Source organism: Falco punctatus (genome assembly GCF_963210335.1).
Source record: "Falco punctatus genome assembly, chromosome: 13".
Lineage (NCBI taxonomy): Eukaryota > Metazoa > Chordata > Aves > Falconiformes > Falconidae > Falco > Falco punctatus.
The window spans coordinates 8,866,251-8,894,193 of NC_137593.1; the positions used below are offsets into that span (position 1 = coordinate 8,866,251).

General features: G+C 41.4%; 1 protein-coding gene across 4 annotated transcripts; it reads left to right on the forward strand.

The window, feature by feature from the left end:
• The first annotated feature begins 165 nt into the window (after positions 1 to 165).
• On the forward strand, positions 166 to 24,425 carry MFN1 (mitofusin 1). 4 transcript variants are annotated; one of them, XM_080410013.1, is made up of 18 exons: positions 167 to 302; positions 750 to 871; positions 1,699 to 1,834; positions 4,318 to 4,480; positions 5,168 to 5,292; positions 7,002 to 7,110; positions 10,213 to 10,320; positions 11,031 to 11,184; positions 11,314 to 11,381; positions 16,071 to 16,192; positions 17,693 to 17,819; positions 18,085 to 18,189; positions 19,166 to 19,268; positions 20,241 to 20,470; positions 20,967 to 21,122; positions 21,663 to 21,859; positions 23,169 to 23,303; positions 24,094 to 24,425. In XM_080410013.1, exons 2-18 carry the CDS (start codon positions 757 to 759, stop codon positions 24,161 to 24,163), a joined length of 2,223 nt encoding a protein of 740 aa, XP_080266139.1. In that variant the 5' UTR covers positions 167 to 302; positions 750 to 756; the 3' UTR covers positions 24,164 to 24,425. The 4 variants fall into 4 exon arrangements, with proteins under 4 accessions (XP_080266136.1, XP_080266137.1, XP_080266139.1 ...); XM_080410010.1 differs by lacking the exon at positions 20,967 to 21,122 and having other exon boundaries at positions 166 to 302; XM_080410011.1 differs by lacking the exons at positions 23,169 to 23,303; positions 24,094 to 24,425 and adding an exon at positions 22,454 to 23,162 and having other exon boundaries at positions 166 to 302.
• The last annotated feature ends 3,518 nt before the right edge of the window (positions 24,426 to 27,943 follow it).

Consider the following 27,943-nt stretch of genomic DNA (forward strand, 5'->3'; position numbering starts at 1 on the left):
CTGCCGGGGGTGCTGCCCATAGCGGCCCGCGCCCGCCTCCATTTCACGAGCGGCCCCCCCGCCTCTCCCCGCTCCTCCTCTGCCCTCGCTGAAGATGGCGGCCGCCCCGCCCCCCTGGGCCCTCACTAAAAATGGCGGCCGCTTCCCGCCCGCCGCGGGCGGATCCGGGGTAAGGAGGGGCGGAAGCGGAAGTGGCGTCCGCCCCCGTCCCGGCGGCGGCGGGCCAGGAGGAGGCGGCGGTGGGGAGGGCCCCGGCGGCGGCGCGCCGGTTGCCGAGTAACGGCAGAGCGAGACGGGGCTCCGTAAGTGACCGGTGGCGGGCAGGGCCGCGGGGGGGGCCCGGGCCTTACCCAGCGGGGCCTCGGGCCCTCGCCGTCCCCTCAGCGGCGGCGGGGGCAGGGCCTGCGGGGCGGCCGAGGGGAGCCGCGGGGCGTCTCTCCAGGCGCCGGGGGGGGTGTGAGGGGAAAGTCTCGTGCTCCCGGGACAGGCCGCACGAAACCGCTTTAAACTTGTCCCCGGGCTTCGCGAGTTGCTGTCGGAGCGTGCGGTGAGGGGAGGAGGTGAGTCTGCCGGGGTGGTAAAACCCGCGTGAGCTAGGCCTGCTGCCATTCACGGTGGTTTAGGGGTTGGGGTTGGTTTGCTTGGTTTGGGGTTGTGGTTTTTTTCAAGACAGGGTGAGAAGCGTATGACTTCTCACGTAGATGGGGGTACCGAATGTTTTGCTTACTTTTATGTAACTTTCTTCACAGTTGCATAATGGCAGAAGCTACTGTCTCTCCGCTGAAGCACTTTGTGCTGGCTAAAAAGACAATCACTGCCATCTTCGACCAGCTGCTAGACTATGTCACGGAGGGAGCAACTTTTGTGGAAGGTTAGCATTCGTTGTAAATGCAAGGGTCTTGTCTGTTGCTTTGAGTATGTTTTACAGCAGCACGGTGTACGTTATATATTAATGTGCTGTTTGTGTAAATATAACACCTTCAGAAATAGTCACGTTTTTCATTTGACATTGATTTTTTTCAACTTAGGCTAGGAGGAATGCCTAGGGTGGTTTGTATATGAAAGCTGATTGCGTTGCTTGGGCTAGTAGCCTCGTCTGCTGTCGGTGAGGGTGAAAGCTGAACCACTCCATCATTTATAGCCCTGTTGCGGTTTCTTTTGTATAGAAGAAAGGACAAACAGGTTCTCCCATTATTCAGCAGGAACGTAGATCGACATGATGTAATGCGAAAAACCACCGGTTACACTTCCAGAAGTGTTAGCAACGTGGAGGCACCTGTGTCGCCACACGGAGTTGGTTGCTTATCACCCCAGTGAACTCTGCAGGGAGAAGACAGCCCAGCCTAGCTGGTGTATCCATGAGAGGGTCCTGGTTTTCCTTTCTGAAGGAAGCAGGTGTTGCAGAGGGCAGGACAAATCAGTGCAGTGGGCTGTGTTCACAGGGTTATTGAATCCAGCGGTTAGATTTTTGATTAATCTGAAATACTCTATGTCAGGATGTCACAAGTGCTGTCAAATGACAAGGGCTGATATCAGTGTCTGTAGTGAGGTCTTGTTTGTTTTCTTTTCTTACCGCTGTATAATTAAAATTTATACAGGTCTTTGTTGGCATGTGAAGTACTGATAATCTGTATCTTTTATCCTGGAGCACCTACTCTGTACACAATTGCTTTTATGTTATTCTTTTTCTATGTGTAGCAACATACAGGAACCCAGAGCTTGAACATGTAGCGACAGAAGATGAACTAGCAGAAATACAGGCATATAAAAATAAGTTAGCAGTCATTGGTGAGGTGCTTTCACGGAGACACATGAAAGTGGCGTTTTTTGGCAGGTAATGAACATAATTACCAGACCTTAATTTGATATTTTTTTTTTTTTTTTTCCCCTCTTGCAGCTTTTTGTTTGTATTTCTCATTTAAATGCACTGGAATTAGTGCTTCATCATAGAATTATTGTTTGAAATAGAATACATAAAACCATGTTCACTCTTACCTAATTGATGCTGAATATTTCTTTGATGCCATCTTGCTTTGTGACTGTGGATTAAATATGTATATTTTGTTATATGTGTTTCATTGGCAAACTGTAAAGTAATTACCCTGTATAGATCCGTTATTTGACTTAGGAAGTTCTGAGTTTTTCATCATCTTCTGTAGAATGGCTTTTCTTTTTTTAACGTAGTGGTTTTGTTTGTTTACTATTTGTGTTTTACTGGACTATTACTGTTGAGAGTGTTTGTATTTGATCACAGGTATGGAAAACCTAAACTTTGAGCTGTTTATATTTCCATATATAAGCAGCTGAAGAAAAATAGAGAGGGTTGCCCTGTTGGTTGCATAATTAGTCTGATAGATCTGTGTGATGACTGTAAGGGATAAGATTAACAGTGTAGGGTAGGGCTAACAGATCAATCTCAATGAAGCTATGAATTTCTGCTTTCTTGAATCACTACTTGGAAGCAGTTCTAGTTCACTGTCCTTGGTGGTATTATTACTGACCAAGTGTCAAACATTTTGCATATATAAAATCTGGAGGTTGTAGAAAGACGATGAAAATCCACCTTACCAAATATGATTTCAGATATAAAATAGTGAAGTCCTTCTAAAAGGGTACGGTTGCAGTGCTTTTGCATGTTTTTATGTGCCTGGTTAGTCTGGGGTCTGTTTGTCCACTTTGTTTCAGGAAGGTTGATTTTCTGTGCTTAAATCGAAGCATGTGGTTACATCGTTTTTTTGGAGTATGAGTCTTCATGGTTTAGTTCTAAAAATTCTGTAGTAGTATTGAAAAAAATATGTACAACGGTGAACTTACCTTCATTTTGCTAAAAATAGTTCAGCTATTTAGAGAAAAACAATAAAAGGATCTGGGATAAAGAGATTAGTTATGTCTCAGCCTTGATGTTTCACAGAGTTAAAAGTCGAATACATTTACAAGTTGCGATGTGTGATAAATGTTGCTTTTGCAAAGGGTAGAAATTCAGAGCAGGAAAAAGACATTTTGAATAAATTTGTAAATTGTTGTACAGTGAGTGCTGAACAACTTATAGAAGTGGCAGAAAAATGAGTTCTAGTCTATGCAACTGCATACTGTTGTGTAATAGTTAAACGCCAAATATCTATGGGTGAGAGGTAGAGGGTTAGTGTGAAGTAGGACATTACTGAGAACTTCAAGTCCTTGCAGAGCCTTGAACTGGTGACTGGTTCTTTTTAATCAACAGGGTTTTGGTTAATTTAGCTACCTCTTCCTTCTGAAATAAGGACAAGGCTAAGTTCTTTTATGAAAGACAGCATTTGCATTATAAGAATTATACACAAAAATAAATCTGAGGGGGTTTTGCATGTTGTTTTGTGTCTTACTTTGGGAATATTCATTCAGTGAGATCATCATCCTTTGAATTTTTGATTTTTTCTGAGTTGTCATTGCTGGCTGTGGGGAGAATTCCCAGACAGCTGTGTTGTGAAATGTACCTGAAGGCAGTAGTACAACGATGCCCCTTTTGTACCTCATCTCATGCCTGGAAAATTGAATCAGAAGCAGCAGTTCCTTTCTGACTGGTAAAGATGAGATGTTACTCTAAAGACAGGTTAAGTTGCTGAGGTGGTAATTTCGTGAACCTTCTGAGGAGTCACCATTGATTGCCACCATAGAGGGTAGTTCTTCCCTGCCCCTGTCATGCAGGGTTCTCCTCATGTCCTCCTCAAGCATCGCTGGAATTCTTCTAGCTTTGCTGTGAGTAGGAATGTGGAGTTGTCTGATCAGAGCATGATACTGCCCAAAGTGCTACATGTATTTTCAATCTGTTCTGTTCTTCAGGAATGCTAGGGCTGGCACAAAGAAGGGAGCAGGCTGCCCCCTGATGTGGAACAGCATGCTGTGATTTAGCAATAGTTTTAAGTTGGTCTAAGGCATCTTTTTTATGCTAGATGCTCTTGCTGGTGTAGCAAAGTTGAGCCGGTGTCTTTTACAGATTCCTTGCACGGATTCAGATATACCAGGTAAGGCATACTTACCAGTACCGGTTGGGCCTGTTAAGCCAGTATGCGTTACGCAAATGAAAATGGTTTTATCTTGATTGGGTAAGCAATGTTGATACCAAGAAAGATTTTTGGAATTGCTGTTCAGATGAACTTTTCCTGTATACCCCTCTTCTTTTCTGGCAAGCTGTGCTGTACTGGCTTGAAGCTCTTATCACCCAAAACAGCTTGCAGCGTGTGGGTCTGACGCAGTTAAATGGGGGTGCATTCAGTTCAAGACAAAGGTATGTTTAATGCTGCTGTACTGTCCTCACCATGCTTTTATTTTCTATCCCTCTAGAACGAGCAGTGGGAAAAGTTCAGTCATTAACGCAATGCTGTGGGATAAGGTACTTCCTAGTGGGATTGGCCATACAACTAACTGCTTTCTCAGTGTGGAAGGGACAGATGGAGATAAGGCTTATCTTATGACAGAAGGATCAGATGAAAAGAAGAGTGTCAAGGTACTTTTTTTGAATGATTAACTGTACTTTTCACAGTAACTTTCTCAAAAGACAATGATTTCCAGTCTAACTAAACTGTAAGACTACCTGATTCTGCATTTTTAAGTTCTTATTTAGGAAGGGGGTAACTAACAAACTAACATGGTCTACTTCACAATTGTTCTTGGCTGTTTCAGAGAAACAGCTAACATGTGTCTCGTAGCATAGTGTAAGTTGAGTGATTTTTTTTTTAATTATTATTATTTTTTATAGGACTAAGAGTAAGTTCTGTTATTTGTTAAGGATTTGGAATGTGACTCTCATTTGGCCTTATGGTGCTTGGCTTATTTAACTGCTGATATTGATACGTTAATCAATTTATTGTTTAATAATTTAATAAACTGAGGTAAATTCATTAAAATGCTATCGCACACTCTGGCCCTGTAGTGAATACCACTTTGTGGCTCCAGAGAAACTCCTGTCTGAGTTTTGAGGCACAGCTTGTTCATTAGATGCTGGTGAGTCTTAAGAGCTTAAAAAAAACCCAATAAAACCAAACCCACAGATATTCACCATGAGGCAGTATGAACTCTCTTATCCTGTTCAAGATAGATTCTGGCCAGGTTCGCTTGAGAACCGAATTAGACTGATTTACAGACTTGCTTGTGGTGCATATTCATGTTGGTTTTCTGTTTATGCTCTTTATAGACAGTCAATCAGCTTGCTCATGCACTTCACATGGATAAAGATCTGAAAGCTGGCTGTCTTGTCCATGTCTTTTGGCCCAAGTCAAAGTGTGCCCTGCTGAGAGACGATTTGGTTTTAGTGGACAGGTATGTTTTCTGTTTTAGTAAATGTTTTCTTAAATAAATTAGCCATTATAATGTTTAGAAAAGAGGCTGGTTTACTGATTAATTGTGTTTTGGTTGTTAGGATGCCAAATTATTGAAAGGCTCTTTTTTTTTTTTTCTTGAGAGTACGGAGTTTTTTCCTTTGTATGTACTGCTGCCTGTCATCACCGTACTGATTTTGGCCTTGTAACAGTTGGAACAGACAAGTGTCCTGTGACTGAGCTTAATAAGGGACTAGCTTTGGCTGAGGATACTTTTACCTTTAAAACAAACAGTATGGAAGTGTGAATAGCTTTGTTGCAGCAGCAACCTGTTGCCCATCTCCTGTCTTTAAACTGATCATGTGAAATGTAAGCAATCTCGACTTCATTTTGAAAAGCTTCTGGTAAGAGTTGCAGCGCCTGCATATCAAAGTAATGAGTGACCTCAAAACGTAACTGTGACTAAAAATGTAATTGTGATTATGTTGGCTGTGTGCACATATGTGTTGGGCTAGCATTTCCTACAGTTTGTGGGTTTAAAGAATTCTGAAAGCTGTTGCTTTGTCTGTGTCAAATGCCTGTATTTCTGGCCACTGAGGTATGACCTGGTAATACTTCTTTCAAACTATTAGGTGATCTATACCTATTATGTGAATCAGTATAAATTGAATTTGAGAGTAATTCCCTTAAGTATGCGTGAATTTGTAAGTATGATTTCTTCATATCCAGAAAAATAACACCCAGAGTGTATTCTGATAAATTGTAGTGCTTGTTGTTGCGTCTCTGATCTTGCACTTTTGAAATCATTGGAAGTTTGTCATTATTTTCTTGGGTGCAGACTCGGGTCCTGTGTTAGCCACAGAGAAAGCCAGCTGGGCTGGCTGGAGAGGTGGTTGGTGTCATACACTGCTGGACTTGTAAGCTTACAGTTACCCTGTCTCCTTGGGGTTGCGTGCATAGTCCAAGAGTGATGGGAGCCCAGGGCTTGCATAGCTGTGATACAGGCTTGATTTGATCTGCACAGTCTTGATTGCTAAAGGTGAAATGTAAAGGGAAAACAGCCTGGATTCTGAGAGAACAGGTACCTGGAAGGAGAAAATAATCTTTTTCTTTTTTTTTTTTTTTTTTTTTTTTTTAATGTTAGAGAAAATTTGAACTAGCAATAATTGAGCAGCAAACATGACCTTGTGCTCATATTCCACTTGTTTTTTTGAAAACTGACAGCCCTTTAGTTTTAACTTCATTTTAGTTTCTTATGAAGTCCATGTGCAGGTTGCATAGCGTATCACTTTAAAGTAGGCTTTTATTAATGGAGAAATATTTTATGAACAGCTGACCTTGATTAAAATCTAAAACTTGGGATACAGGGAGGGGGGGGGACCATTCTGTGAGACCGCCTGGATTTCTGACGGACTGCCTGCCGCTTTTCTTGGCAATTATGATTTGCATAGTTACTCATTTGAAATTGCATTTTGGAATATGTAGATGGTCCAATGAGCAGGTGACTGACAAATGCTAAGTGGACTGACAAATGCTAATTGGCTTTTGCTAGTTTTGCCTTAAGCTTGAGGCTGGGATCAGCCTAAAGATATAAAGCTTTGTATCTTCTTACAAGGCCCTTAGGGAATCCCATTCTATTTTTATCACTTTATAAAAATTGAATACTCCTTCGCTGTGTATATATGGGGTTGTGTTTTTTATTCTCAACAGCCCTGGCACAGATGTCACTACAGAACTGGACAGCTGGATTGATAAATTCTGCTTAGATGCTGATGTGTTTGTCTTGGTTGCCAATTCTGAATCGACTCTCATGAACACGGTATGATGTGCAATGATTTTGTGTCACTCTTTCATTTAAATATTCAGCAGTTCTGTAGCTGAAATGGCTTCTCTTAGACCTTTACTGAAGCTCCCATGAATCACTGCATTTAGATCTTGCGGATAGGATTTTGGGGTGGGAGGTGAGAAACAATGTATATTCCTCACTAGGGAAGGGAGAACCAAGTTTCTTACCAGCTTTGCTTACTCTGATTTGAGCATCATGTTTGTCCTTTCTGTCTCGGTTTCTTTTTTGATAAATGGATGATGTAGTACTTTGTTGATATTTGTCAGCTGAAGACCCTTGTATTATCGAAGAAATAAATTATGGATTATTTCATACTCAGAAGTTCCGTAAAATACACAAAGCAGGTGAAGGAAGTTAATTTCTGTCCTGTTCCTCCTGTGTTCATGTCTCAGAAGAGGGTGAACTCCCTTCGTGCACCTTGTGTTGAGGACAAGTGCTACAGGTTCCCCTCATTGGGCTGTTTCTTCTGAAGAAGGCTAGCAATAAGCATTCACACTGCATGGTTTTGTGCAACACGGAGAGCAAAAGAAGTTTTAACATCTTTATTCTATAAGGCCTTGTTTCAAGAGAGAAAAGATTTCTATATACCTTGCAGCCTAAATATTGCATGGCTTGTAGAAGAAGAGCATGCAGGGTGGACAAAGGAGCTGTTATGGTACTCAAAATACAAGACCAGAGATTTGGTTTAATTTTGTAGTAATCTCCAGTTTTGGCTACACCAAGTATTGTGAATGCAGACAGTATCGGTATAAGTTATTGGAAGTGTGACTGCCAGAATGTGGTATAATGCTACTGAGAAATCTCTTGAAGACTCCTATTAAGCCTGCTGTAGACAAATGAAATGTTCTGATTGTTCTGAGCATAGTTCTGACATGCAGTGTCTGACCTTTCTAATTATTGAGGCAATTTTTAATATGACAAGAACTGAATGTACAAAGACAGTATTTCCTTGAATTCTAGCAAAGCAGAATAGTTTGGTAGAAATCTGAGAACATAAAATGAGTTTGAAAACGTTACATTCCATCTTCTGAGCCAAATCCACAAAGACTCAAATACAAAAGAGATTTGATTTAAAAGGGAAAAAAAGAAAACTGACAACATCCAAGGGAAAGAGAGGATTTGGCACAGCTATGGCTTTATCTTCACCATTATCTCATGAGGGACAGTTCTTGGCTTTTAGAATGCAGGGAGCCTGGAAGTCATTGCGATTATGTGCATACCATAGTAGGTTTAGGTGGGTTTTTTTTTTTTTTTTTTTCAATTAAAAAAAAAAGGAAGAAGAAAAAAAGATAAGATTTCAGTGAACATCTCATTACTATATAGGAACATGGAAGCAATAGGGACCTGTGTGCCAGATTTCGGTTTGGTGTAATGAAGTAGCAGAGAAAAGGCCAAGTTTGCTCAGGAAAATGAACCGTTAAAACCAATCTGACTGGCATAATAAATCTGCAGGAAAGACTAATAGGCTGTATGTCTGCTAGAAGGTTCTGTTAATTTTGTATTTGTCTGATCCTAAACACCCAGTCACAGAAGTGCTACTCTGCTTTTGAATGTGATTTTTGGCCAAACTTTCTTCTTGTCAGGCATGGCTAAAACCTGCTAAATGGGATTCGGTTAGTCTTGCAATTTGTTTCAAGCATTAAAGTCTTGCTGAGGTGTTTTGGTTGCCAAGCCTATAAATCCTCACTTAATACTGAGCACCCTGTAATTATTAGAATCTGGAAATTGCCAGTGTCCAGGGTGTGTATTGGAGGGAAAGGAAACAGATCGTAGTTGTGATTTAGGCTTTGGCTCAGTAAACAGCTCTCTTGCTCCTTCTCTTTAATTTTTTCAGCCTGGTAGACAGAAATGAAGTTGCTATTAACAGTTATGTAACTGCTGTAAAGCATTTGCTTACTCTGAAGCATTTGTATTTTGCTTTGCATTGTGGAAAATGGTAGTTTCTTTCTCCATCTATACAAGTTTATCCTTCAGATAAAGTGTATAACAATATTCTCATCCTCCTTGGGCATTATTTTTACCTCTTACCTTAACAGATTTGAGAATACTTGGCAGCTGCTACACAGCCACAGATTTTTTGCATAAATGTGTTTTTCTGCAGCAGTGATCTTGTTTATAATGCTTACTCCCTGGCTGATGGAGACTAACGTATCTCCAGTGTTGTGTCCAGAACACGTGGTGGTGTCCTGCTGCAGATTCAAAAAGCTTATGGCAGCACAGGGGTCTCTTCTGTTTCAACTGTGCTGAGTGTAGATTCACTCCACAACTTACCTGTGGTGACTATGAAAACAGCAATGATGGGTGGTAGGTACAGGCAAGGGACCTAAATGCATTTTCAGGTGCATGCATGTCTTTTATTTTTAAGATTAAAACATTCAGCAGTGACTTTCCTGTGGCTCAAGCCATACATCCTCATATAGAAAATGTAGCTTGTCTGTAGTTCAAGCTGATATTGCCTGGTTGCAGAATGTAGTTAGAGGCTGGTCTTTTGGGTATGGCAGGTGAACAGGAGCATCTTGGTAGTTCACGTAAGGAAGACTTCAAAGTTTTAGCCCAGTTGTCTTTATTTAAAAAACGAAATGAGCAGATACAGTGTATTTTGTGTGTTCTTTTTCCCTCCCTCTCTTCCCCAACAATATTTTGAGCCTTGCACAACTGCGAACAAATGTAATAGAGGGCCAGAACAATCAAAGGACATGAAGCTTTGTGGTAGGTAGAGTGAAAGGAGGAGGGAAAAAAAACAAGACAGTGAATGACATGATAGATTTATAGAAAAATAGACTTTATTTTCCAGTGTTTTCTAAACCATTTGTTTTGGAAGTTTTCTTAATTTGTATTTGCACCTAATTTTAGAGAAGCTTGCAGTATCTTCTAGCATTGGCATTAGTTTTTTAGACATTTGATGACTTTTGGACTATCATAAGTCCTCTTTTGTGTGGGTTATCTGTGGTTTTTAATGATAATGAATTCTTTTCAGTAAATATTTTAAAAGCTGGATTAACTTCAAAATATGTTACAGAAGAATGTGTGATTCTGGATGTCTGGGGAGTTTTCTGTTTGTGCTTTAATTCTTAGGAAAAACATTTTTTCCATAAAGTGAATGAACGACTTTCCAAGCCAAACATTTTCATCTTGAATAACAGATGGGATGCCTCTGCATCAGAACCAGAATATATGGAAGATGTGAGTGATTTGATGGCTCTTTTTGGGGTTGATTTTTTTAAACATGCAAATAAATAAAGAAAAGGCCTCCACACACATACAAGCATACTAAATTGCCTAGTTGATACAGTTATGAATATGAAAACACCAGCTTTGCCTTTATTAATAAAAGGATAAGTTATCTGGTCAGAAAATGGAAGTAATATATTCCTTGCTCACAGCACAAAGCAACCTGCAATATATCCAGGCAGGTAGTGCAATGGGAACCTTGTTTAGAACCTTTTCCCCTCCGCGGTTAAGCTTGTTTTAAATCTTTGTATTACCTTTAGTTTCTGTGATGGTAATGCAGCCTGAGGGTACAGGTTATACATGTATACATGCGTAGATTAGCTGGCAGAGTACAGCGTTAGTAACAGTTCAGTGTGCCCTGCAGGTATTTCCAGCGGCACCTAGCTTGCAGTAATACTTATTCCTCTGTACACGGGGAATGAAGCGGTTACCCCAGTAACTGAATGAGATCTCTCACTTACATAAATACAGATAGTTGTAGAAGAAAGTATTGTTGCTTCCAGGGCTGTTGAAGTGGTTAAAAGCAGCTGCTGCATCAATAGGATTAGAAGGCATCTGCTACCTAAGGGGTTGTTCAGCATCTGTTTCTGACTCTTGACATTCAGATTTGATGATGGCTCAATTTTTGCCTTTTTCTCATGAGCTTTTTGCCTTTTCCTTAGGTGCGTAGGCAGCACATGGAGCGTTGCTTGACTTTTCTAGTTGATGAACTCAAAGTTATTGATCCTGTAGAAGCACGGAATCGCATCTTTTTTGTTTCAGCAAAAGAAGTTCTGAGTGCCAGGAGGCAGAAGGCCCAAGGAATGCCAGAGGGTGGTGTGTAGGAACTCTTGCTTTTCCTCAAATACAGAAATGTGTCATAAAACCTGATAAACAAAAATATTTAAGATAGAGTCACTGCTGTGACGTATTCCTCTCACCCTTACAGTCTGTTATGTTTCACAGGTGGAGCACTTGCTGAAGGATTTCAAACAAGATTCCAGGAATTTCAAAATTTTGAGCAGATATTTGAGGTATTTATGATGGGCTTTTTAGGCTGCCTGGTTTTTAATGCTAAGGTAGCTTTTGTTTACGCTTAGCTTAGTTTTTCTGAACATTACCCATGTTAGCAAGTGGAGGAGTGTAAAGTATTAAACTGTCTGACAGCTTTGCCTTATCTGTGGATTCCATTTATCTCTTCTCACCTTGAGTAAGATGTAGTTGTTGGAAAGAATTGAGAGAAGGGACCAAAACTCTTTGCTCGTGTTTGGAGATCTCAGTAGCAATATAGTCTACATAAAAAGAGATGATGCCCTTAGAGACGTGTGTATGTCTTACAGCCGTGGGCCGGTGAAATGCTTGCCATATAGTAAGCCTTATTTTGTTCTAGTTACAGCTTTGTAATTAATGTTGTAATTCAGGACACAAATAGTAATAAATCATGTTCCACCGATGTAAACCTAAGTATTTAATTGCATTGTTAAAGCCAGGGTTTTGGAACTATGACCTTTGTTTACTTCTTACCTCTGACACTCTAAATATTAACCCTGGTTTTGCATCCTTGTTGCTGTACAGAATCCGTGCTTCAACTGCAGTTTAGCTATGTCCATAGCTGGAGTTTAAAGTTTCTTGAGAAGTAGGACTAGCTAGATAGTCAGGTGGTTTCTTTGTGATAGGATCCATTTGTCTTGCTGAATTTGATAACTAATTAAAGCCATTCTTGGATATCTTAAAGAGGCGTCTTGGGTATGCCTCTGTGGGTTTGTGTGGTATGTATCAGCATATCTCATGCAACGTGAGCCTGAACAGTATGACTGTAGTTTGTATACAGCAAATAAATGCTCAGGACTGCTCTTGCATTCCTGAACCATTAATTCCTTGTTTGGTATATTTTAAAAAATTAACTGCATCTGTAAAGTGTTTCTTCTGGCATTAACAACAAACTCATTTGACCTTAGCAAAGCAGAGTTGTGTAGTGGTGTGCGTATATCAAAAAGGTGTTAAAATAATAGCTTGATTCGGTCCTGCATAAGCAAGAAAATGTCAGACTAAAGTTTAAATTTAATCATTATCGACACTCTTACGATAGATGACTGAGTTGTTGAAATGAATGGTTTAGAATACCAGCAGGGCCTGAGTCCATGAGGCATGAAATTTCTTGCTTGTGTCACTAGTTGGTAGCCAAACGTGTTTTTGTTTGTGATTTTTGTCCTTAAAATTATAGTAGGAAACTCAACCAGTAGGGAAAAAGTGGAAACAAAGCTTCTGAACCAGTTATTGTTCTTTAACGTATTTTGCCGTCTGCTGTACACAGAGCTTTTTTGACAAAATCTCTTACAACTACAGTTAAGCACTCAACACTTAGGATATTTCAAGATTAAGATGAATGTATGGCTTACTAAATTATGTGATGCTATGAGTGCTCAGCACATCTGTAAATTACATGTTACAGTCTCAAGTTGGCCACTAAAATGAGAAGCATCCATCACAAGGTCACAACTGTGACAAATTTCTTTGGGAGACTGGGATAAAAACCAATTCTGTGACAGCACTGTATGGCCTTAAAACTTTTTCCTCTTTCACATTATGTTTTGTTTGCTGCACACCTTCCGACTCCCAACAGTGAGAGTGGATTATATAATGTTTTTCCCTGCACAACCATGTTTCATCCTGAAATCATAATGAATGGCTTTGAATAGGAGTGTGATCACATCACCTTAAGAGCATGCCAACATGTGCTAAATTAAGATTGCCAAAGTGATTTAAATTTTGAGTGTCTGATGTTGCAGCCTCTTTCACATTCAGGTTTTGCGGGCAATTTTCTAATGATACAGCATTTTATATGCTTTTAAATCAAGGCTGATAAGTTCACCAGGTCTGAAATCTTCAGACCATTATAATACTCAGATTACTGTCTCTTGAGCTGATAAAGTAGCTGACATCAGCATATTATTGTCATCAGTTATGTTTGCCAGCACTAGGCTATACCAGCTCATACATTAATGAAGAATATCATACATCAGGTAGAATTCTTCTGTATTCAGTCTGGGAATTAAATCCTACTTGATACATCATGCTTTATGCTCTGCTAGACCGAATTCAGATGCTGTGCAGCTGTGAGTACAGCCTAAGCACTGCTGGCTAAAGTGCTTTGCATTGACTCCAGTTCCTGACAGAGGAGCTGCAAGTCCCCAGACTCTTGGGTTACGCTCCAGCCTGTGAAAAGGAAGGGCCAAGAGCACAGATGCTTCTGTCTGTCCTCGTCAGACACTGACCCCTTCCGTGCTTCAGTCTGTCTTGCCTTTAGCTCCTTGTCCCTGTTCAGGTGCCTTGCTCAAACTTTCCAAACACCTCTCACACTCTTTCATCCAGTTCCCATCTCTAAGCTACCTCGTCACCTCATTTATAAACCTGTCTGCATGTTCCATGTTCCCACTGGCTGTATGTGCTAGTTTTGTTCCTCCTGGATTCTCTCACCCTGCTTGTCTCTTCACTAAAATTGGACAGCTGCTTCCTCTTTTCCATGTGGGCTGAAAAGAGGAACTGTTAACTTCACCAGTACTTCCACATTCCCGATCTTAGTATCAGTTCCCTGAGGGGGAAGCCTTTCATCCAAGGACTGATATGAACTCAGTATGGCTAGAATCTCAAAAAACCAAAATCTAGAAACAACCCGTTGGTGCTAGTCTGTTGTGATACGGGAAAAATCTGGACCATTTTGGAAAGGTTTGTAAACTTCTGTGTGAGGGCAAAAGGCATTACAAAAATAGATATAACACGTTTTTATGCAAAGCACAGGGTGGTTCAAGTTGCTAAAAGAAAAACTGGTCCAGGCATTACTAGAAACACTTGTAAGCAGTGGTGAAATTCAGATTTTAGAGATTCACGTAGTAGCTTTAAAAAGTGAATTTACTATGTATGTCAACTGTATTACAACAAGGGAAAAAAGATAGCAGTCTTGAAGGGTTGAATTAGTGGATCAGTTCTGAATTTTTATATTGTGGAATAACAGAGGGTAGTCCGTGTATCTTTCTTCTGAAATTTTACAGTGAGATACATGGAAACGCTTTATCGAAACAGCAAAGAAGTGCATGCACGGTGCTCGGTGTGCAGCAGTCCTTAGTGGATATTCTACACAAAACCAAAGTTTCTCCCAAAAACTGGGAACAGAAGCAGTGTGGTGAGAAGTGGAGAAGGGAGGCAGGGCAGGATAGTAGTTCTGGCTGTAGCTTGGAGCGAGTAAGGGAGCCTGGATTAGCACACTACTGCACAGTCCTTCCCCGACACTGCTCGGGAATGTAGTAAGCTGTGCTCTTTAAGTCTGTCTTGCTGTACTGAAAGTGGGCTGGAAGGTAATAGTTTTAGTTACGCTGTTGAAACGTACTATTTCTCGTTGTTTTGATAAATACTTATTTACAGACCTAACAGCAAAACTGCTGCTGTCCCCCTCTTACCTCTCCCAGTTGTTTTAACTAACCTTTGTGTTTTTCCTAGTGCTCTAACTTGGATTTTCTGATTGTGTTGTGAGTGACTGTCATCCTTTTACCTACCGCATACTAATGTTGGGAAGACTCTTTCCTCTGTGTCTAGTCTAGCTCTTACAATGTGCTGATACTTATGGAACTCTGGCCCTTCATTGCTGATTTCTAGATCTGCTTCGTCGAGGAACAGGGAATATATTTTACCCATTCTGTTTATTTTGTTTTGATCTATTATTTTTAGATAGCTGAAGTTTGTTATTACAGCGTATGCTGAGGTCATAGGCAAGTCTTTTAGAAGCAGCCTAAACCTGTTTGTGCTACGAAAGGTGCATCCATAGATTGAGAACAATTTTAAAACCCCATAGTTCTGATATAAGGAAACCAGCTGCTTGTTTTCTTCCCCTCAAACATGAAGATACTGCTACTTTGTGGTGACTTAGTGCAGGCTGAATTCTAGCAGCGTTTAATTGGCTACGTAACTCAGGATGCGCAGCTGCTTGGAAAAAGTCACAGTCTTAATTTATGGTTTATCACAGCTGATTTGCTTGTGCCCAAATTGAACATTTGTATATCTCTTCAGTCAGCATCCTGTAATTTCTGAATCACCGTACAATATTGGAAATCGATTAGAAATCCTATCTTTAGAGCATTCTCTACTTATTCATCTACACTTAATAATCTGCAAATAAGCTAATATTTTAAGGACTGCTTAACAACTTTTTTTCATCCTATAAGATAATCCTTTTTTCTTATTCCTAATTGTGTATTTTGTTCCTGGATGGTCAGAATTGACATGAGCATGCCAATTGTATTGACCGAACTGCCTCTTGAAACTAAGAAAATCTGTTGCAACAAGGAAAACTCAAGTCAGGCAATATTGCCAGCATTCATGTTGGAGATATATATAATTCCAAAGAGATAGTTTGGAAAATTTTTTTGTGGAGATAGATTTATCTTATGTTCCATCCAAGTTTTCTTTTTTTATTTACACTGTTGATTTATCTTAAAAGACTAAAGACCTATGCACATTACTGTGAATGAACACGAAGTACAGATTGCTGCTGTAGACTCATTTAAGATTTCAGTTCTGTTGTTGTTTAATTTCTGTATACTTTATCCCTTTTTATTTCCCATTGGTTTAAGTTCATGGTAAAATTAGCAGCATGTGCTTTCTGACAGTGAAATTCCTGAATGTGTTGGCATGGAATTGCAGTAATGTGTTGTGGCTTGGGCCCCTCGCAGGAGTGTATCTCGCAGTCAGCCGTGAAAACCAAGTTTGAACAGCACACTATCAGAGCTAAACAGATAATAGATACTGTGAAAAACATTATGGACGCCATAAACGTAGCGGCAGCAGAGAAAAGGTAGGTTGGTTGGAGGGCTGGTTGGCTTTGGTTTATCCACATCCTCTGAGGAGCCATTTCTATGCTGATGATTTTCTTGGGCCATTACGGACTTTACAATTCACTTTTCTCGCTTGGTAAGAAAGAAAGTCTCTGGCGTGTCAGTCTTACTACTTACTGTTCACTTGCACTGCTCAGTCTTGTCCTTGGTTTGTGACTTCTGTGTAGGGATCTTGGTTTACTTTGTTATTCTTTGTTATTGACTTACAAAGGCAGTCTGGGTTTTCAAAGATATCTGAAATTTTAAGTTTTTCTAGCTGTATCCAGCATTTCAGAGATGATGTCTGGGCCTGCTTTACCTGAGTTTTTTGTTAACAGTAACACTGAGAAAATAAATGGGAGGATGTAGACACTTTAATTTGCAAGCAGTTAGAATACTGTAACGGCCGAGAGGAGCCCAAGCTAACAGAGGCTTGGCCTCTGACCCTTTCCAGATCGTATCCTTAAATATCTTTGTTCTGTCTTTGCTCATGTAATCCTTTTAGTGCTAATGTTAACAGCTCATACACTCTGGTAGTTTCATATATTTTCTGAGGTCTGCATATGGTATTTTTCCTCACTTTTGTTGCTAGCTCTTGTTGCTCTCTTACACAGTGAACTTGCTGTCATGTTTAATCTTTTCTGTGTCTGTTAATAGTGTGTCTTTATGTTTCAGCAGACTCCACTGTGCCTGTCAAACACAATCTTCTGAGTATATCAGCTTTTGCAAACTGCCTGTTTATGTACTAACTTGTCTCATGTTGTCAGATCCTATGAAAACATGCTGTCAAATGTTTGAAAATATTCTGATATTCTACTTCTGTCAATTCACCTGCCAAAACCTGTGTAGTGACCCCTCTTTAATCTGAATTGCAGTTTGATGTTTCTGCTGGCCCTTCGAGATAAAACTGCTTTAGATTTTAGAGCAATTTTTACTTAAATGATAGGTCGAGGACTTCTGAAAAGAGTTGTTTGTAACAAGGTTGGTTTCTGTTTTGCTTTGCACGGTCATCAGACCCGTGTCACTGTTAAGGAATAATTGAGTGGTGCTGGTGAGCAGCAGTAGGACAGTTTGATCAGACTTACCCTTTTTCTCTTTTTTTTAAACTTTTTTTTTATTTTATTTTTAAATCGGGATAGACTAGGTATTAAAGAAACCCTGATTCCCTGCACCTTTTTCAGTTGTAATTATGTACAGTGGTAACAATTCCAGATTCAAATACTGGTTTTGTAAATATATCAAAACCCAGTAATCTGAGTTATGTTCGATGAGCGCAGCCTTTAAATGCGCCTGTACATTTGATACCTGTATTGCAGTCATTCTGAAGCAGTGCCTCAGCTTTGTTCAGCCAGGGTCTGTTGGAATTCTTTTTGGCAGCTCAGTAAACCATCAGCTAGGTTGTCCGTGGCTGACTGTGGGGCTTGTTTCGTTACTGGGAGAATACCTGCTGGTGATGGTCATTTCCTTTTCTGCCGGGTTAGAGTCCATTCAATGGAAGAGCGAGAAGATCAGAAGGATAGATTGGACTTTGTTCGAAATCAGATGAACATTTTGACTGAAGATACTAAGGAAAAAATCAAACGTGTTACTGAGGAAGTAGAAAATAAAGTAAGTAATGGCAGTGTGAAAAATCTTCTGGATTCAAGTGTTGTCTCTTCTCTAAGGCAGTTCTTTTAGGTGCCCACCCATCTCATGAAATGTCTAGTATGTTCCTTTCCTAATATAAAAAGGGGGGGAAAAGACCTCAAAGTGGCAATCATTCCTGACTATCAGGTAATTGAATCATTAATTGTAACAGTTAATGCAGTAGTCGGTTTTACTCTGGCTGGAAAAGGTAGGAGAAACATTTTATGTATTTACCACATTCTTCCAGGTTTCCTCTGCAATGACTGATGAGATTTGCCGACTTTCAGTTCTAGTTGATGAATTTTATTCAGATTTTCACCCTTCTCCTCAAGTATTGAAGCTCTATAAGACTGTAAGTTTTCTTGTGTGGTTTGAAGCCAGGCTCTTTGTCTTTCCTTTAATTTCTACTTCTGTATTTTTACAACTTGCATAGCATTTTATGTGACGCTTTGTTTAAGCGTTGCAGGATTTTTACTTTCTGACATGCACATATCTGTCTACCTAAAACTGGAAAAGGTTGCAAGTATTTTCAGCTTTGTTTTTGGAAAGAAATTAATTTTTGGTTTAATCATCTTTTTACTAGAGTGGTTACTGAAACTGACATCCTGATTTGTAGTCTTCTAGTAAATAAAGACCTTATGTAAACAATTTTCACTACTCCTAAAATGAAAGAGATACAAAAATAAAATGAGCTTGCAAACACTCAATGCTTTATGGGTTTTTTAAATTATTTTTTCTTAAGAAAAAGGCAGTTTTTATTAAGCTTCTGTAAATTCCTGCTCAAACTTAGTATTTGAAAGGAGTATATGCCTGTAAGCATTTGCCTCTTAAGCTCAGACTTTGCTGCTCCTGAATGGCTGCCGAAACTTCCGCCTGTTTCAGCCTTATTGATCAGCCAGCAGTGCTGCATTTTCAGGACGGTCTGTGCTGTCCTAGCTCTGCAAAATTTCCAGAGCAGACCGCCGTGGCCGTTGGTGGGGTCAGTTTATCTTTGTGCAGAGCAGTGAAATTGGCTGCCATCAGATGCCAGCAGTAACGGCTTTGCAGGGCAGTATGGCAGTGGTATGCTTCTCAGTGTCACCGTTTATTGAAAATCAGACTTTTCCGTATGCCTTTTCACGATGACTTTTTCCTAAACAAATCTTCCCTGTGTCACTTCAGGTTTTCAGTCACAGCGTGCAATTTAAAAGCATGGTATTTCCATGGTAACATGCTTTTCTTGCTACTGTACATAATGATGCTTAGCATTTAACATATCTCTGCTCTGTATAATGTGATTGATTAGCTAAATATAAATTGATGAGCGTATATTCTTTATAAAACTTCAGGAACTGAACAAACATATAGAAGATGGTTTGGGAAAGAACCTGGCTGACCGTTGCTCCAGTGAAGTCAATCAGTCAATGCATCAGTCGCAGCAGGAGATGATTGGTAAGAGGAGGGAGGAGGAATGTTAAGACTTCTTGTTTAGAGGAAGACAATTTAAGAAAACCTGCTTTTAAAAGAATTTTCTTTCTGATCTTGATTGAACATTAACACTATAAAATGGTAAAGGAAAAGCCATCCTAGATCAAGACTTGAGTGTTCAACTCGGTAGCCTGTCTCTGATGTTAACCAGTAACAGATGCTTGGGGAGAAGAATAATGAACCAGGGTAAATACAGCGATCCATCCCCAGTGCAGGGACAGTGAGCTGAGGTGCTGCACCCGGGTTAATGGCTTCAGCAGGCAGTAACAGACATGCCTTCTGGGAACTTGTCTGATCCTTTTATAAACCCGTTTAAACTTTTGGCTTCCACAAGACATACATGAAATACACTAATTGTTAGATAATGTTTCTGCAGTGTAACCCTCTCCCTAGGTCCCTCCAGGTTCTAAGTGCAAAACAGGATAGTTTCTCAAAAGTATATGTGCGGTCTCTTTTTTTTTAAATAAGTAGTAACTTTACTGCTAATCCATCTTGCTCTTCCCATTTGTTTCTATAGAAGATAATAAATAAATAAATGAAAGAATCAGAGCAAGATCATGAAATAACGTGAAGCCTTCTGTCACCTTATGCAATAATGTTGCCTTTTCTGTATGGCACTACAGAACTACTGGATAAACCTACTTTTTCTTGGTCCATCCTTATCTTTTGACCATTGATAGAGGTCTTTCAGTTAGTTGGACCATTGTTCCCAGCAGTGCTTTCTCAATGAGTTGATTTTGCATGACTGTCTTCTTTTATTAGAGCACTAAATTGCCTGCTCTGTTAGAATCAGTACTGCTAAAATGCCCACCGATTTTACACATACATAAATAAATCAGTCAGTTTAGATTCTTGTCATTCACAAAGATGCTACTACTGAATATGCTGTAAAGCTTTTAAAGTTAACTCATCTTTACCATTCTGTTTTAATTCTAGAAAATCTGAAACCCTTGCTGCCTTCTGGTGCTCAGGATCAGCTCCACTTGCTAATTCCGTGTAGGAGGTTTGACCTTAGCTATGATCTAAACTGTCACAGTCTGTGTGCAGATTTCCAGGAGGATATCATGTTCCACTTTTCTTTGGGATGGACTTCGCTTGTAAACCGTTTCTTGGGTCCTAAACAAGCTCAGAGAGTGCTGTTGGGACTAGCAGATCCAAACGTACAAGTGAGTGCTTCAGAGATTAGGCTGACATTAAGTGCCTTGTTTTACCTTGATAGAAATATATCAATTTTTATTCTGTTTGCCTCTACTGTTTACATGCTTGCTGCTACTTTACCCTAGTCCTTTTGTGTGAAACATTTTTGGTGCAGATTGTTTTTATTGGATTATATTCAGGGTTAGAATGGAACCAAAAATCTTTCCTAAACTTTCTGCAGCTGTTCCCCAAGTTCTGTTTTCCTTTGGATTGAACCCTTTGGGTAGCCTTTTCGTTTGTAACTTCTGGATCCTTACAGCAGAGCCAGTCTTACATAGAACCCTTATTCTCACCCAGTCCCTGTTGAGCAAGGAACTGTCAAAACCTCCACTGCTTATCAGGAGCACTGTTCAGATTGCTGTGCTGAAGAGTTTTAAGTAAAACAAACCCTGGATATATGAAAAACAGTCTGCTGTGTAGTTCCTTAATGCTTTTTACTCAGGCTGCCATATTCCACTCTTCTAGATCCCTCGTCCTTTAGCTTCCACCCCATCTGCTGCCAGCGTTCCTGCCGTAACTCCAGAGAACGTATCGAATGATGATTTTATGGTTCCTTTGGTAATGAGTTTAGCTTCACTGACATCACGGACCTCTATGAGCATCATCGTTGTTGGCGGAGTGGCAAGTAGTATTAGCAACGTTCACTGTACTAGAAGTGATGGCAAAGATTAAGCTGGTCTTTCCTGTTTGGGGTGCAACGTAGGAAGCGTGTAACAGACTTAACGCTGGGCCGGATGAGCATATGTAGTGCACTGGACACCCACAATCAGTTTGTAGTGAGAAAATTAGTCTAATTACTCTGAGGATAGTAGGACGTATTCTCTGTGCCATATGTCTGTGTTCAGTTTCGGAATTATCACATGATTTGACGGTGCCTCATTCAGTTTGGATTTAGTGGGAGCTTTGCTTTTTCCTTCCTCCTTCCTGAAAAATCAGTGAGGCTTCTGTAACTTGTATGTTCTCCATGCCACCAGGGTGCCAGCTCATTTTAATATAGGTATATTGCCCTGCAATAATAATAATAATAATAATGAAATAATATAATTTCTTAAACCAATCTGGTGAAAGGGCCATGGAGGTGATTTTTTAAAAAAGCGTGTGGAATTAGGTTTTATTCTGTAGGGCAGTTTACTGAAGCCAATGAAGAATTCTCTTTTTCAGATTTGGAGAACAGTAGGCTGGAAACTCATCTCTCTCTCCCTAAGTATGTATGGGTTGTTGTATCTTTATGAGAGACTGACTTGGACCACTAAAGCAAAAGAGCGAGCCTTTAAACAGCAGTTTGTGAACTATGCTACTGAAAAGCTGCAGATGATCGTCAGCCTTACCAGCGCTAACTGCAGCCATCAGGTGCAGCAGTAAGTGTCACACCGCACCGGTGTTTCCACTCGCTGGGGCAGGAATCCGTGTCAGGGCGGCTCTGTGGTGTCCTGGGTGGGGGTCTGGCTGTGTGCGATGTGGGAAGGCAGCTTCTCTGTCCCTTAGCGTTTGGTACAAGGGAGTTGTAAGGGAGTTTGAAGTGACCACCTGAGAAGGTCAACGCACCCATCTCTGTGCACGGGTGAGAGTCTTCAGACGCGGACTGTCTTTGTCCAGCACTGCGCTACGAAGGTGCGGCAGCTGGTTCAGTTCTAGTGACGGCTGAACTGGTCTGGCTTTTAGACTAGCATGGAATCGGCCCCGCTTCGGGGGTTGGTGTGGGCAAGTTCTGAGCAGACAGTCCTGGCTCTTCTGCAGCACAGGAGGAGAACTTAAGAGCCTTTCTGAGCTGTTCCATTTTTGTGTGTTTGTCTCTTTCCCAAACACTTTTCTTCCACCTGTCTCTGCAAACTAATGTCTGGGTGATGATTGTCTCCCTCAACCTCTCCTGTTGAAACTTTTTTGGGGTTGTTTTGATTTAAAATATTATTTCAAAAAATTAGGCCTACTAAATTGAGACCTCTAATCACCAGGGTGCAGAACACCTCTCCTGTGTAGCCCAGGGAATACTTTACTAACACAAAGTTCAGCTTCAGCAGAGGAAAGAGAATCATCCCCGTGTCCAGCAGCTGTGTGTCTCTGTGAGGACATGGAAGAGCTGGACTCAAACCAGTGCTGCAGTGAGGTGAAGTAGAGAGGAGATGTCTCCTCTCCTGCGGGAGAGCCCGCTTGCTGGCTCGGGGTGGTAAATGGGACTTTTTTTTTTCCCTCTGTGTAAAGAGGAGCCTTGGAACTCAGGTTGGGAGCGCGTGGCTGAGGCGGCAACTGGGATTGGATGCCCCAGCAAGCGGGGGGCACTCCTTGCCCTGCAGAGCCCCCACACGCTGCCCGTGAGCAGGGCGCTGCACGGGGGGGCACCTGGCTGCTCCAGCACGTGTCACTGCCTGAGTCCTCATCTCAGATTTGTACCCGTCGATGCTCAGTGACAAGCTGCCCGATGCTATGCTGGCATAGACTGAGGTGCATTTTTTCTGTTTAAGGTTTCTTTATTTTAATTTAAGAAATACATAATTCTCCTGCTTTCTGCTCTTCTGTAATCCCTTAACAGCTGGAGACTTTGATTGCTGTGTTCTACTGCACACTGCAATGCCATGTGATTGATTTTATTTACTTATTTATTTATTTATTTATTTGTAGCACAGCCTTCTGTAAATCATGATTACAATTACAAAATTGTTTTTGCTTTAGGGAAATGGCCACTACCTTTGCTCGGCTCTGTCAGCAGGTGGATATTACCCAGAAAAACCTGGAAAAGGAAATTGCTAGGCTTTCCAAAGAAATAGATCAGTTGGAGAACATACAGAGCAACTCCAAGCAGCTCAGGTAAGTCTGGGTGTGACGGGCCAGGAGCACATTCCGAGCCCGGCCGACTGCAGTGAGACTGGTGCTTGCTTTTACCTTCAAGTGGCGATGAGGCAGGCGCAGGGGTGTGTGTGGCCATAGCAATCTTCTGGACTTGTAACAGCAGCTCTGGTTAAGTTAAATGTGTGTGTCCATCTAGGTGAATGAGCGAAGTTCCAAAATATTTTTTCTTAAACTGTCTTCACCTTTGTCTCTATTGTACGGGAGAGATGGCTTTCTCGGGAATGTTGATCTTCTGTTGGTAAATTAGGGTGGCCCCTTCCCAAAGAGCCCTCCTGTAGGAGAACACCAGAGCAGCTGTACCCTGTGGAGTCGTTCAGTGCAACAGTTTTTCCTTTAGTACCAGCAGTAGGTGTTTACCGAAGAGAAACTTCCCGCTGTCGGTGGTTTGGGGAGTTAGAAGCAGCCTCAGCCTTGGCTTCGTGTTCTTTTAGCTCTGCTGTGAGGCTGCCCCGGCTGTGGGCGGCCTCGGGCGCAGGAGTGCCGTGTGCGGACCCTGCTGAGCGCCCCCCTCGCAGCTGCAGAGCCGGGGAACTCCTGGGTGGACCTGGCACAGCCTTTGGGGAAACAGACGTGGGGCGGGTGCCTGGCGGCCCTAGTCCTGTCCTGCACTTGCAGAGTCCCAGGCTCTGTCCGCAGCACCTGTGGGTTTCAGGAATAGGGGAACAGAAATCGAACGCTGCTGTTGATTCTGTGTTCTTTGTGACTTTGCTGCATTGAAGTAAATCCATTGCTTTTGTTTGTTTTGCAGAAATAAAGCCATTCACCTTGAGAATGAACTAGATCACTTTACAAAACATTTTCTTCAAAAAAGTAAATAAAACGTTGTTGCTAACTTCCCCAGTGATCCTTTGTAGGACAAAGTAGAAAATTTACAGATGGCACTTCTCTGTGGAGTCACATGAAATGATTTATATTCTAACACTTGTTAATTGTTGTAAAACTTGGATTCTGATGGTGAACCAAACTGAAGAGCTGTGGTACTGGGTGTTATGTTTGTTCTGCAGATTTTGGGTTAAAAATTACCTTTAAACACTAAATTTCTTTGGGCACTTGACAATAAAATCCCAAATCCTTACTGGTTTTCTTTAGTATTTAGCAGTGGCAAGTCTCGCTTCCTGGCATCCAGGAGTTTATGCAGGGAGAGCGAGCTTATCACAGTGATCACGGGCTCGGTTTTGGTCGCTTAGGAAGTAGCCAGGGACAAGGATGCTCCTTTTTCTTACGTGTGTGGTTTTGTGTAATGAAGGGAAGTATGAACTCTAGCGTGGGGAAAGGACGCTGGAGTTGTTTGGAAAGCAAATGAAACTGTGCTGGGCAGCAGTTCCTCAAATGAAGGGTGACAGTGAACTGCAGAGCGTTCCCTGGTGAAACGCAGTAGGCTGTAGTTTCCCTTCTGGCTACCACATTTAACAAGATGGCATCGATTAAGTAACAATAAACCTCCTTCCCCAAGCTTGTCAGATTTCTTGCAGTTGGTGAAGTAGTGAAATGGGCGTCTGCCCACGAGAGCAGGGCTGGAAGCCAGGGTCAGGGGAGCTGCAGCGGCGTGTCACTGCCACCACGCTGGCCTCTGGGCACGGGGGTTGCTGAGCGGTGGTCTTGACTCAGTTTCTGCACGTTGTGGGGGGGAAACTCCGTGCCAGGCTTGGCCTCGAGCTCCTGCTGATGGACTCGGAGCAGGGAGAGGCTGTTTGGCAGCTTTCATGTGTGCGGTAGCCTGAGTGGTCCCTCGGTGCTGTAGACCAGCTCTCAAGGCAAGGCCTAAGGCAGGGGTGTGGGAGCGCTTCACCTTCGCTCGCTTCCAGCAACACAAAGCCTCTTTTTGAGAAAAAAAACAAAGTTTTTGCTGTTGCCACCTGCAATCATTTAACATCTACCTTTTTCTAACTAGACTTTTTAAATAACTTATTTTAAAAGAGAAAGCCTTTTCAGAATATTTATATATTTTTATGGAAAGTGTTAACATGACTAAATGAAATACTGAACTTTAGAAGAGGTAGGGATTTGTGATTTTCCAGTAAATAAGGGCTATCTTAAAAGGAAATAGATGTAAAATGTAACGCTAGAGGCAGTTAATTATTGGAAGACCAAGAACGCTGCCTCGCCACAGTGTGTTTTGGTGCTTGTTTGTGACTCTGAGCACAGGCATGGCTCTCCGGGAATGTCCAGCAGCGCGTGCGGAGCCTCGTGGCTTTTGAGGGAAACGGAAATACAAAACTGAGTAACAGCCCAGCCTGCTCGTATATGAGGATATCTATATGTATTAATGCTCTTTCTGGAGCATTTTTTTGGACATTGTATCAAACTAAAACTTTACATGCATGTCTGCTACAGTTATTTATTAAAAAAAAAAATACTACCCCTTTGCTCCAGTAAGTTATTTGGTAGCTGTATCAAAGGTGAACCTGCACCATCGCTCTTACGTGTGATGTGTATCCAGTGTAGGACCGAACCACTGAGGCTGAAGTAAAAAAACTGGTTCCTGCAGCAAGCACGGACTAGTTCCATGTTAGGGGTTTGGGGAAAACAATTAATGCTACAGCTCTAAAAAAGGCAGGGTGGGACGGTGGCCGGTGGTACCCTGTAACAGGAATCCTGATACCAAGGATGGAGGAGTGTTCTAGAACCTTGGGGTTTCCCATCTAGTTTTGGTGGCTGCTTCGGCTCCCTTGGCTGTCATGTGAACATGCCTCTGTACCAAAATACTGCTGCGGGGGGGAAATCACTGTAATTATTTGTTCATAAGGGCAAGTTTACGTGCATAACGTTTGGCTGTTTAACATGCGCACACAACTTTAGGGCCACTGTGTCCCTGTAACCGTAGCAAGAACCCAGTGTCGCAGCTGCGGCAGGATCGGCCCCGGAGGAGAGGGGCTGCGCGGGGGGGCTCTAACACAACAGCCACCAGTGACACAGTCTGGTTAAAAGCACTTGTTTATTGGTTACAATATCAACTCATGGCAACATCTTTCACTGAGCCACTGTACAAATACAAAGAAAAAGATCCATCGTGGAAAAAAAAAAAAAGCTATAAACAGAGTTCATAGCAAGTGATTTTTTTTTTCACAGGGAAGTCTTTTTACAACAGCACTGTTAAAGAACAAATGGCACGAGTCCCTGGTTTTTTTAATAGCTTAAATAAAAGCTTTAAGACTGTTTCTGAATACATACACAATCCAAAGGCAGTGCAGAATCACTTCATAATTGGTAACATTACTGAAGTTTTCCAAAGTAGTCAGCAACAAGAAAAAAAAAACAAACCCAAAACCAAACCCCCAAAAAACCTAGCTGATGAGAAATGCTGGGAACTCAAGGCAAATGAAAATCAAGCAAGTTTAGAAGCATTTTGTTTTGGACTCCTTTGGATGTAATATGTACTACAAGTGTTCAGATGCTTTTATTTAAAAAAAAAAAAAAAAAAAAAGGAGAAAAACACAAATAGAGCACCATTGTGTAAGTAAAACAAAGGCTTGAAATATCTAAGACTATTCCACCGAAGTCCATATTAGTTAAAACCTAAACATACTGTGTGGTATAAGAATGTCAGGCACATGTAATCTGTTATCAGTTATATCAATTAGTAACACTGTTCACACATTTACCATAACAACACTGCATTAACATTCTGCATGTATTTTACATAACCAGCAATTGGATAAAAAGGCTTGTGGTGCCTCTGAAGTGTAGGAAGTAGTTGTACCAGCATGCATGCCAGGTTACTGTATACAAAGTGCACCATCAACCCATGCTTAATTACTTTTACAGGAAACGCTATCTCAAAAATCAGTCATTCTGCTACACAACCATTTATACCAACTAGTTGAATTAGCCAATACTCTCACCAACATCTTAAAGCACAGCACTAAACCTAGTGGAGGTGACAGTGTCCTCAAAGAGGAAAGACTAAGCACTCTTGGAATGTTTCACAATGTTTTCATTCCACCTTAAAGTAAATGTGAACTTCATTGTGGGACAAGCGGTTACACTAACTGAGTTAAAGAGTTAACTATTTCCAACCCATGCATTACAGTAAGCACACTGGGACCAGCTGTTACATCAGTTCAGCTTTGCCAAGGCCAGGCCCTCTCCTTAGGCAGGGGGAAAAGCCTATTTGATCCACGTTCCGTTCCGAGTGATACGTGTTGTTGTCAACGCATTGAACTATCAGTTCTGCCAGATACTGCGACGGGGCTGCAGTTTAGCAAGGCAGAGGATAGCGACGTTTGGAAGAAAAAAGGTCTGGAGACAGATGGAAATAGGCCCACGTTACCGGAGCAAGCGAGTATATGTCAGCGCGATGCCACGTAGAAGCTTTTTGTGGTTTCCAGAATCTCACCCAGCATCTCTACCAATAAACGGATGTCCGAGTCTACAGGGGAACGAGCCCAGGGTGGGCGCTTGCCTGATTAGAATGTTCTAGTGCAAAGTTAAATCAACATTAGAAAATGCTGACTAAAAACTGTACCTGAATAAAACAAATCTTGTTACCAAAGCACACAGTTCCACTTTCCGAGCCATAACCGATCTTTTTAGAAGAGAGAGGCTGGGAAAGAGTTCCCTTGCCACCGTTCTGGCACGATGGTCTTGGTTACTCCATT